The 11,799-nt window shown below is 43.3% G+C and overlaps 2 protein-coding genes across 2 annotated transcripts; both read right to left on the bottom strand.

The window, feature by feature from the left end:
• Nucleotides 1-8,682: 8,682 nt before the first annotated feature.
• Nucleotides 8,683-9,105, bottom strand: LOC148801882 (uncharacterized). The gene has a single exon (XM_088897222.1). It carries the CDS (start codon nt 9,103-9,105, stop codon nt 8,683-8,685), a length of 423 nt encoding a protein of 140 aa, XP_088753348.1.
• A 318-nt stretch (nt 9,106-9,423) lies between these two features.
• On the bottom strand, nt 9,424-10,128 carry LOC104591135 (uncharacterized). The gene has a single exon (XM_010249919.1). The coding sequence runs from the start codon at nt 10,126-10,128 to the stop codon at nt 9,424-9,426; it is 705 nt and encodes a 234-aa protein (XP_010248221.1).
• Nucleotides 10,129-11,799: the final 1,671 nt, after the last annotated feature.

Genomic DNA, 11,799 nt, shown 5'->3' with positions numbered 1-11,799 from the left:
ACGAAGTAAGGGACCTCGCGCACATCAGGACCGCAGCCTACCAGTAGAGAGTAGCTCGGTACTATAACACCAGGGTCAAGAAGCGGAACCTCCGCGTGGGCGACCTGGTCCTTCGTAAAATTATGGTACCAGAGCCCGGCGCTGGCAAGCTCGGGTCCAACTGGGAAGGTCCTTACCGAGTGAAACGAGTTCTTGGGGAAGGAACGTACGAGCTTGAGACCCTCGATGGGAAACAAGTATCTCGGGCATGGAAGATTGTCAACTTAAGACAATACTATCTATAAGAATTGGGTAGGCCACGAGACACCCCCAAAGCTTAAGGGCCAGAATACTGAGCTAACATGACCTCGGCACAACAGGACCCAGTCGCCTCTATGGCATGGACAGACTTCGAGAGTGGGCCACAAGCCACTCCTCCAGCCTAAGGGTTGAAACGTCGAGCCAATAAAGAAACCTCGGCAGCGTACAAGACTTAGTCACTCCTTCAGCATGAACTAGGTACTTGCAGCGCCCAAGGTTCAAACAGGTCGAGCGTATACCCTACTATGTCGCTAACCTCGGTGTACACAAGGCTACCCCTACTAAAGTAATGGAGTACAGTTCGGGAACACAGCAGTTGAGAAACTCCCGCTTTGCACAATTAGCCAAATAGCCTAACGGTTCGGAACAAAGCGATTACTTCGGAAAATAAACGAAAGACTCGCTCAGATACTCTACAAAGTAAGGTTTTTATTACGTAAATGTCGTTACAAAAGTTTGTTACAAGAAAAACAGAGAAAAGACTAAGCATGTAAGTACAGAGCCTCGAGCTATATCAGGGGCTCGTTGTCTTTGCCAGAGACCTCATTGGGGGCGGTAATTGGGCCAGCATCTTCTGCTTCATCTTCAGCGCCCTCAACCTCAGAATCTGGATCATCCTTTGACTGACGCACGATATCGTCAGTGATCCGCGAAGTGGTGATGGCGCTCGTATCCAGGTCGGGGTAGAGGTGCCTGATTAGCCACCGACTGAGCTTGAAGCCTTTGCGGTAGGCCTCGGTCATCACATCGTCAAACCTTGAAGAGCTGACATAGTCGATGACGGCCTGAGCTTTGGCCTCCTTGAGAGCATCCTCGAAGATCGCGGTCTTCTCTTTAATATCTTCTTGGAGGCACTCCACCTCGCGTTCCAACTTCCCCTTTGCCTCCTTGAGGCCCTGCATCTCGAGCTTCAAGGCGTCCCGCTCAGCCTTGAGGTTGTCCACCTCGAGCCCCAAGGCCTCTTGGCCGACCTTAAGCCCATTCACCTCAACCCTCAACCTGTCCTTGTCTCGGGCCAGCTCGCCCTTCTCTGCCATTAGCACCTCGATGAAGCTCTTCGGAGCCAAGGCGTCACTCTCCAGGCGGTGGACCTGACCACGAACTACCCTCAGTTCGGTATAGGCGGTGCGGGATGACTTCTCAGCCTCTAGAGCCTGCCTCAAATGCCGAACTAATCTAGCACCCGACCACGGTGGAAGGTGGAGCCGAAGTACCCACCTCGGGCTCATCGACAAGGCTATCTACGTTAGACGACATAACAAACTGGAAGGGAAAAGAAAGCTCGGGAGGACTCACCAAAGGAACGCGACCGGACTGGGAGAACAGGACGAACTGGAAGACCCGTGCTAAGAGACCTCTAGTGCGAGCTCAAGCACCAACAGCGAAAGCTTTGTGGCGAAGAAATGGCCAACGGTCCCCCCTATTTATAGCCACAGCAGCGGGGTCCTCGAGGCGAAAACAGTTTAGCGCATTTTTGACGTCCGCAAAGTCCAAATCGCGTAAGGTCCGCGCGTAAACTGGACGCGACTCGGGTCTCTCTTAATCAAACTGGGCACCAAACTGGTCCTACTGGAAGGAGTGCACAGTGGAGTGGCATAAGTACCGACGCCAAATCCACTTGGAGTGTCATGACCTCCCCGCGCTGGGCCATCACCGCCAGCGCAGGGAGTGGGGGGCAATTGAAGGAGGGTGATTTGGCCCGACCTTGCAGCACGGGTACACGTGGGCGTGACCTTGCTCAAACAGTGACTCAGCGTGACAGCGCAACGGATGCAACCACAACTCGGAGGGAAGGTCCCACCGAGTTCAGCTCGGCAACTGGGCGAATAAGCTACTCGTCGAAAGCCGCCTTACCTGAACCTCCCCCCGGGGGTTAAGGCACTTCGGGGCGCCCCGAGTTCGGGGCACCCTGACCTCTCTTGAGGCCCGAGCTCCTCCCAATGGATCTCGGGCCACTCCCAGATAGGAATGCACCGATCCATCTCTGGACACCCCGAGGCATAGACACCTCGGGCCAGGCAGCTCGGCATAACTTGCTACAGGCAGCCCGTCACTCAAGAGACAGCCCGGCGAAAGGTAATTCTTGGAAGGGTAGTTCAGCATACCACAAGAAGGCTTCCTACTCGACCACCGTACCCGACAGATCTGGGATAGCCGCCATGTCCCTTGTCATATAGTGTCGTGCCTGCCGCCTCTAGAAGGTGTCCTATACCTGACAGGAACGTACCTTGCAGTGATGATCCCGCGCATCCCACCTCAGCCCTGTCTGTAACGGTTGTGGCAGGCTGACAATGGCGGTTATACCTGCCCTGTCATAGGCCAGTAGGCCTGGTGCAACAGAACTCTGCTATAAGGATTTTGTTCTCAGGAAATAGGTATCTCAAAAAATCTCTTGCGCTATCTCACTCTTAGCCTTTATACTCTCTTTGCTTCTTGCGCAAAATACTGACTTGATCGTCGAAGCGTTCCCACCGGACAAACCCCTTGGGGATTCTTCTTCTTCCTCATTTCAAGTACCTCTTGGGAAGCCACGCGATTGCCAGCTAGGAGTAAACGGATTGCGCACCATCTTTTGGCATCGTCTGTGGGAAACGTTTCAAATGGCCTTTCTCTAAACTTTCACAGTTCTTTTCTTCCTTGAAAAAATTCAACACTCATGGCTTTCTCAAGCAACGTTGGACGAAGCATGGAGATGGATAACTCCAGAGAACAACCCCAGGTTCCCACGGTCTGCATAGGACAGTTCACCATTCCTCTCTCGGTGGACGGAGTCCCCAGCCTGAACATACCACGAGCAACGGCGCCTGTGGGTGTTCCCCTTCCTTCCTCTGTGGAAACAACCTTTGCTGAACCAACTGTTGTTCCTCTGGCAACCGGCCAGAGCCAGCTCGACGACCTGGTGCAATGCATGCGGGTCATGCAAGCCCAAATGCAGCAACTCCAACAACACCAGCTCTATCAGCAGCAAGTGCTGCACCATGTCTCCCAGTACCACTACCAACAGCAGTTCCCCCAGCTGCCTCAACCTCAGCTTTAGCAGCCGCAGCTTCCGCCTCGGCACCCAACCTCACAGCGAGCTAGGTCTCGCCGCTAGGACGAACGCTCCTCTTGCCAAGGAGAAGCCCCTCAAAACCCTCCTAAAAGCCAGGCCTCCTCCCGCGGCAGACAAGAGAGACTGGCTACCCCGGTCTTGTCGCGAGCGGTCAGGTCGGGACGACCCCAGCTCGGCAGGTCTACATCACCTTGGCAGTCAAAGTTTGAAGCCCCGCTCCTTGAGAACCAGCTCAAGATCCTGGCTACAGACTCCAAGCAGGATCCCTTTGTTCGTAGCCATCACCAGCGGCTCGAACTACTTCTAGCACAAACCATTCTGCACAGCACAGAGGTGAGCAGCACTTCAACAATTTTTCTCATAATGGTTGCACATCGACAAAAAAAAGAATTAAGGCTTAATTTGGAAGGAGTATAAATACATACAAAATAATATAAAATACAAGGCTTTGCACTCTACATATTGTACTCCTTCCAAACTCGGCTTAAGAAACAAAAATTGTGATGGACACTTTTATGCCAAACCTATTAACGAGTATCCTAAACGTAAAGGAATTCATGTGTATTATATATATATCGTATATGTATATTTGAAATAGTAAATTTGATAGATAAATAAAATAATATTAATTAAAAATGTTTAAGTTATTATTTGAATAAATAACTATTATTTAAGTTATTATTGAATAAATAATATAATTATAGTTATTTTATTTAACAAAAATAATCTTATTTATTATTATATCTTGGAATGGCATTTTTCTAACTCGTCCCTGCGACGCTGCGAAGCAGGAGGTTCCCGCTAGTCCGGATTCGAAAGAATGCGTAGGTAGACCTGTTCATGGGTCGGGTTGGGCCGGGCTCGAGGCAGGCTTTTAGTGTTCATTAACAGAAAAATAATAGGCCCGAGCCCGAGCCCGGCCCTGATAAAAAGCCCGAAGCTCGAGCCCGAGCCCGAAGCCCGACCTAATAAAAGAAAATCAAAATTTTCCCTATTCAAATAGACATTATCTATTTTAATTAAAATGTTTTTTTCCCCTATTTAAATGAACAATGGGCCTATAAGTGAATCAACAACCTTCTCAAATCAAAAAAAATTATTCAAATGGACATCACATAGGGTTTTTACTTAGGTTTAACTATAGGTCGGGCCGGGTTTACTTAGTTTTAACTATAGGAAGGGCCGGGCCGGGCTTTTTGGCAAAGCCCGAGCCCAGCTCGAATTTTATGCAGGCCGGGCTTTTTGGCCCGAGGTTAAGTCCGCGGGCCAAAAAGCCTGTTCAAGCCCGTCCGGGGATCGGGCCAAGCCAGGCCGGCCCGTCGGGCCACCCGACCCATGAACAGGTCTATGCGTAGGTGGCCCTCTGGAGTAGCAATGTAGCACCAGCACTTGCGATACAGCACCTACACTGATGGATGCTGACATGGCAGCCATCATTGGCAATATTAAAATCACACGTGGTCGTAGCTGTAAACTTGTCTGCATTTATGCATAGAAATTAAAGAAGTTGGACGATTTTTAATTTTTAGGCCGGCTGCAAAAGAATAAGTACTGGGGGATTGAAATTGATTCACTTTATATTCAAATTTGAATCTGATCCTACCCATCAGATTTTTATCGGATTCTAATTGAATTTGGATTGTAAATAGTATAAATAAATTAAATTAATAATGATATAAATATTTTATATTATTAATAAGCTTAAATCTCTTAAGCTTGTTAAATTGACAAACTGTAATTTTACCATTTACATATTTTCTTACCCTATCTTAAGTTTTCTAATAATTGTCTAAAACTTTCTTTTACCGTTAATTTTTTGTCACATTCCGTTTAGATGTGACATCATGCGATATTAATTATTTTAAAATTCTTAAAATACTCTTATTATTCACCGCTGTTGTTGGAAGTTGCAACGGTCGTGACTTTGGTATCATCGTCACAGGTAACGGTGGCTACTGCAACTTCCGAATGAAGCTCTCCTCTTAACGGTGATGGTGGTTGGGGAAAACGATTGTAGAGGCAAAAAACAAGTGATTCCCATGGAGCCGACTTTGCCAACCTATAGAGGCGTCAGGAAGCGAGCATGGGGAAAGTGGGTCGCCGAGATTCGAGAACCGAACAGAGGAAGCCGGCTTTGGCTAGGAACCTTCTCCAACGCTCTCGAAGCTTCTCTTGCTTACAATGAGGCTACCAAAGCCATGTATGGTCGTTGTGTACGTCTCAACTTTCCTGAAAGCTCTGCATCGATGGAATCTTCATACTTAGCTACCACTTCATCCAGCTATTCTTGGAGGACTGAACTGATTCTAAGGGAGTAAGGGGGACTCTGCTTCAACTTCTGATCTGTACTGAGTCTAGGTGTATATATTGTTATGATCAGGGGCATAAATGCATAAATATGAAGACTGAAGTATAAAATAGTCAATTCATCAACGAATCAACCAATATATAGGCTATACAACCAACAGACTTAGCAAAATAATAGCATCACATGAAACCACTAACCAATAACAACCTAGCCACTATCTGCAACAACTAAATCCTAAAGAATAGGTAAAACAATACGTGAATAGCAAACTGAAACAAACTCCTAAATACTAGGATAACATAAATCATCAACAATCCCTCCCTTAAACTGAACGCTTGCAAACATTCAGTTTAACAAATGTAGAACTAAGCCTCACACTGGATCCTTCAGAGTACATACTCCCAGTAACTTCCTCAGCTTCTGAAAAGTAGCAGATTTGAGAGGTTTAGTTAATATATCAGCAACTTGATCTTCACTTCTGCAGTAAATCAGATCAATAACTCCATCCTTGATAAGATCACGCAAGAAATGGTATCTCACGTCTATATGCTTGCATCTTCCATGAAAAACAGGATTTTTTGAGAGTTTGATTGCTGATCTATTATCACAGAAATTTTGAGTAGAACCTGATTGCTTGAAATGAAATTCCTCAAGAATTTTCCTCAACCAGAGTGCTTGACAAGCACAAGAATTTGCTGCAACAAATTCTGCCTCAGTTGTTGAAAGAGTAACTATTGGTTGCTTCTTTGATGACCACGAAACAGCTGCAGAACCAAGCATAAATACATAACCAGATGTGTTTCTTCTATCCTCCAAATCTCCAGCATAGTTGCTGTCCGTAAACCCAAACAATTCTGATCTTCCACCACTCTTGTAGAACAGCCCGAAATCAGTAGTGTCTTGCAAGTACCGAAGGATCCTTTTGGCAGCTAGAAGATGACTCTCTTTTGGATTCTCCTTATATCTTCTAATAAGACTCACTGCTTGCATTATATCCGTCCTTGTTGTTGTCAAATACATCAAACTTCCAACAATCTGTTTGTAAAGAGTATTATTAACTCTTTTTCCCGTTGGATCATTCACAAGCTTCAATCCATTTTCCACTGGAGTAGTGATTGAATTGCAATAAATCATCTGAAACTTCTATAAAATTTCTTCAACATATTTTTTTTGAGAAACAAAAATTCCAGCAATAGATTGTATCACTTCTATGCCAAGAAAATAGTGCATTAGCCCAAGATCAGTCATATCAAACTCCGACTTCATAGATTGCTTCAAATTTTCAAACATAGCCCTGTCATTTCCCGTATAAATCAAATCATCTACATATAAGCATATCAACAGCAATTTCTTCCCTCTTTAATTTTTGTATAAAGAGTATGCTCATATGGACATTTGCGAAAACCTTCCCTTATAAAATAAGCATCTATACGACTATACCAGGCTCTGGGTGCTTATTTTAGTCCATATAGTGCCTTTTTAAGTTTATAAACTTTATGCTCACTACCAAATTTCACATAACCAGGAGGTTGATCAACATATACCTCTTCTTGCAAATCTCCATGTAAGAATGCATATTTCAGTCCAATTAGAAGATGGGCCATGAGTGTTGAGCTACCAATGCAATCATCAATCTAATTGTGCCGTGTCTTGCAACTGGAGCAAACACTTCTTTGTAATCCACACCAAACTCTTGCTTGTAGCCTTTAGCTACTAAGCACGCCTTGTATTTATCAACTGTACCATTTTCCTTTAATTTTGTCTTGTAAACCCATTTGACACCAATTGTCTTCTGCCCTTTTGGAAGCTCAGTTAGCTCCCAAGTATTATTCCTCTCAATGGCTGAAATCTCTTCATCCATAGCCTTCTTCCACTTTTGTTCTTTGACAGCAACTTCAAAGGTTGTGGGATCACAATCTGAAATTAAAGCAAAGTGTGTAAGTGGATCCTCAAAATCATCAATTCTTGTTACCTCATAGTTTGACATCAATGCTGGCCTTCATCTAACACATTGAGGGCGTGAATCTACTGCGACATCAGCTTGTTCTTCATTTCTTGCTGTTGTTGGTGAAATTTCAGGAGCTACAGGAGGTTCATCTTGAGAATTCTTAGGTGCAGGGGTTGCTAGAGCTAGATACTTGGTTTCTTCTTCATTCTCACCATCAAAATCTGCTAGAATTTGTTGTCCATTAGTGTGGCAGTTCCACAACCATGTTTTATCTTCATCAAAAACAACATTGTGACTAATGATAATTTTCTTAGTGATAGGATTGTACAATTTATAAGCTTTTGAACAATCACTAACACCAAGAAAAATACTTTTCTCACCTTTGGCATCTAACTTTCTTCTTTTTTCATTTGGAACATGAGCATATGTTATACACCCAAACACTCGAAAATGATCAACAGCTGGTCTATGTCTACTCCATGCTTCTTCAGGAGTTATATTTTGAACAGCTAGTGTGGGGCTCCTATTCAAAATATAAACACTCCAATTAACTGCTTCTGCCCAAAAACTTTTTGGAACTTCACTCCTCTGTAAAAGATAGCGCACCATATTCAAAATAGTGCGATTTTTCCTTTCGCAAACACCATTCTATTGAGGAGTATAAGCTACAGTCAGCTACCTTCTAATTCCATGCTTGTCATAGAATGCACCAAATTCCTTTGAGTTGTATTCACCACCACGATCTGTGCGTAATATTTTGATTGGAGTGCCAGCCTCTTTTTCAACTAGTGCTTTAAACCTTTGAATAGTTGTGAAAGCATCTGATTTTTCTTGTAGAAAATAAACCCATGTTTTCCGACTAAAATCATCAATAAACGACATAAAGTATCGTTTACCTTCATTTGACATTGGATTTATCGGCCCACACAAGTCGGAATGCACAAGTTCTAGCCTTTTCTTTGCCCTCCAAGACTTCCCTTTTGGAAAGACATCTCTATGTTGTTTAATGATGACACAATCTTCACATAATTCTATAGGAATCTCAAACTTTGGAAGGCCTACCACCATATTTTTCTACTGCAAGGTTTTCAAACAACCAAAATTGAGATGGCCATAGCGAAAATGCCATAACCAAGCTGTATCTTTCAGTTTCGCAGCAAGACACGAGTGAGTGGTATGAGAAAGATACAAAGGAAACATTCTGTATGCTGACATTTTCACTTGAGCAATTAAGCCCAAATTTTTATCTTGAATTCTGCAGATTCCATCTTTAATAGAGATCTCATATCCCTTTTCTTGAAGTTGACCAGCACTCAACAAGTTTGTCTTTAAATCAGGCACATAAAGAACATTAGAAATGGTTTGTATAATATTATCCTTTGTATGAATTGTTACCTTTCCTTTTCCCATAACAGAAACATTGGAATTATCTCCAAACTTCACAGTGTTGCGAACAGATTCATCCAATTCCGAAAATGCCGTCTTATCGCCACACATGTGGTTGCTGCAACCAGTATCTTAATACCACATATTTTGTTGAGGTTCTTCATTCACGTGACACACCATTAACAAGGATACTTCTTCTTCCTTTTCTGCAAGATTAGATATTTCTCCATGTTGTCTATTCAAATTAGTTCGGCATTCAGACTTGTAATGGCCATACCTATGACATTTGTAGCACTCCACATTGGGCTTGTCTGCTGACCTCGTTCTATAGGTAGTTGAGTGGTGGCCTCATCGTCCTCTTGTTCTTTGGTTGTCTTGGTGGTGTTGTTGATTTTGTTGTTGGCTTTCACGATCATTGTTTCCTCTTCCTCAGCCTCTGCCTCGACCTCTACCTCGTTTTCTGTGATCTCTTGGTGCTGAGTGATTTTCTATGGAGGCCTTCAAAGCTTGCTCCTCTTTCTCGTGCTGGTTTAATTTATGCTCATGAATCAACAAAGAACTTTGTAATTCGTCAATTGAAAGTTCATCAATGTCATGAGATTCTTCTATGGAACAAACAACAAAATTAAATTTTGGAGTCATGGATCGAAGAATCTTCTCTACTATGGTCACGTCCTCCATCTTGTCGCCATAGATCCGCATCTTATTCACGATCGCCATTGTTCGAGAGAAATAATCTGTGACTGACTCTCCCGACTTCATTCGAAGTGTTTCGAACTCCAAACGAAGTGCTTGATGCTGCTGCCTCTTTGCCCTTGTAGAACCTTGGTATTTCTTTTTCATGGAATCCCATATTTGTTTAGAAGTGTCCTTGCAAAGAATAGTTTCCAAGATTGAGCGATCAATTGCTTGGAAGAGATAGTTCTTTGCTTTAAGATCCTTTAGCCGCTGCCCTTCGAGATCAGCTTTCTGTTGGTCTGATAACACTGTGCTCGTTGCTTGTTCTGCTACCCCGGCTTCAACAATATGCCAATACTCTTTAGACCGTAAAAAATTCTCCATTAGCATGCTCCAATGATTATAATGACCATCAAAGCATGAAATTGCAGATTGCACAAAGTTTTCTGAGGTCATTGTTCTTGCTGCTGCTGCAAAATAGTTGTTGCTGACTCACACTTCAACTCAAGAAGACTCTCTTTCTAACTTTCTAGACCTCCACTTTGTGAATTCTGGCAACTCACTTTTTCTCACACACTAAACCAAGCTCTGATACCAATGTTATGATCAGAGGCATAAATGCATAAAATGAAGACTGAAGTATAAAGGAAATACTTGACTGCACTCAGTCAATTCATCAACGAATCAGCCAATATATAGGCTATACAACCAACTGACTTAGCAAAATAATAGCATCACATGAAACCACTAACCAATAACAACCTAGCCACTATCTGCAACAACTAAATCCTAAAGAATAGGTAAAACAATATGTGATTAGCAAACTGAAACAAACTCCTAAATACTAGGATAACATAAATCATCAACATATATTTTCTTTTTGGGTCTTTCGCCATCTGTTGGAGTTGATGGATGTAAGCCGATTGAACTTGGTGGGGTGTAAGCACGAATTCAGAGCTTATTGTCTATGGTAGCAGAAGAGACGTCGTGAGACGACAACGTGATATCAGATAGATTGAAGCCTTGCAAAAGAGACGTAGTGAGTCTCTGGTAGCCCACTTCCATATTGGTAATCCCAAGACTTGATCCTTCGACGGCAACGCGAAGCGGAAGAGACGGACGTTGTGAGAGATTAAAGTCTTACAGATGAGCTTGCATGGAATTTTTTCATGCGGTATCAGAGAGCGAGAAAATCTAGCGAAACCGATGGCTTCTCCAAAGTCGTGCTCTCCGTGCCGGAAGCAACAGAAACAGGGCTGAGCGGGCTGAGCCTGTTACCAGTTTGTTCTCTGCCCATGAATTTGAGGCAAGAACTGTTGCATTTCTCGACGAACCCCGCTTACCCATAGACTCTTTATCTTCCACCAAATTCGCCATTGCTCCGACGTTGGGCGAGGTGTAGGATGAACAATCACTCCAGAACAAAGAGGCACTGATTTCTTTTTTGGGTTTTCATCAGCTGGTTTTATTTTGAAAATTCGATAAATAATGAAAGGCAAATTTGACAAATTTGAAAAAATTGTCAAAAAAAATTAAGAGTACCGCAAGACAATATTTATACACAGTAAAGGTACAGTTTGATGATTTCATGAATAATAAAGGTAGTTTAAGAGATTTACCCTATTAATAAATTGAATTAAAATTGGCTGATATTATAATTCATAAAACAAATTGAATCAATTTATAAATCGCCCTCAATGGGATAGTATTTGAATTCGAATTGGGAGTTGGGACAATCAGATAGATACTTGTGCAGTCCTACTCCTACCTGGTTGTCCCGTCCGGCCCACATTTAGGGGTACACTTACCTGGGCCGGGCCTTTTTACAGGCTATCTTAGCCTTAGTTGGGCCGAACTTGGTCAACTTCCATAGCGGAAATTCAGCTTTGGCTCCATGTTGATGCCTGTACTCTGGAGTGAAGGCATACGCTGCCAATTCTCCAACATACGGATACGGTTATTGTTAGGAACGACGGTGGAAGTCAAATCATTGACGAAAGGAAAGTCTAAATGGTGACTGACAGACGAGCGTTTTGAGAATTTTCGCATATTCTATATTATTAATATTCAGTAGTAGTATGTATGTATGTATCGCTATCGCTATCAGAATTCAGAAACCAAAAAGAC

Source organism: Nelumbo nucifera, chromosome 2 (assembly GCF_055504915.1).
Source record: "Nelumbo nucifera cultivar China Antique chromosome 2, China Antique-T2T, whole genome shotgun sequence".
Lineage (NCBI taxonomy): Eukaryota > Viridiplantae > Streptophyta > Magnoliopsida > Proteales > Nelumbonaceae > Nelumbo > Nelumbo nucifera.
Note: the sequence above shows the minus strand (reverse complement) of the source record. Positions and strands in the feature narration are given on the sequence as shown.

What these genes read in the sequence shown, in the direction of transcription:
- LOC148801882 (XM_088897222.1), bottom strand. Translation starts at nt 9,105, where the DNA reads ATGTGTGGCGATAAGACGGCATTTTCGGAATTGGATGAATCTGTTCGC.
- LOC104591135 (XM_010249919.1), bottom strand. Translation starts at nt 10,128, where the DNA reads ATGACCTCAGAAAACTTTGTGCAATCTGCAATTTCATGCTTTGATGGT.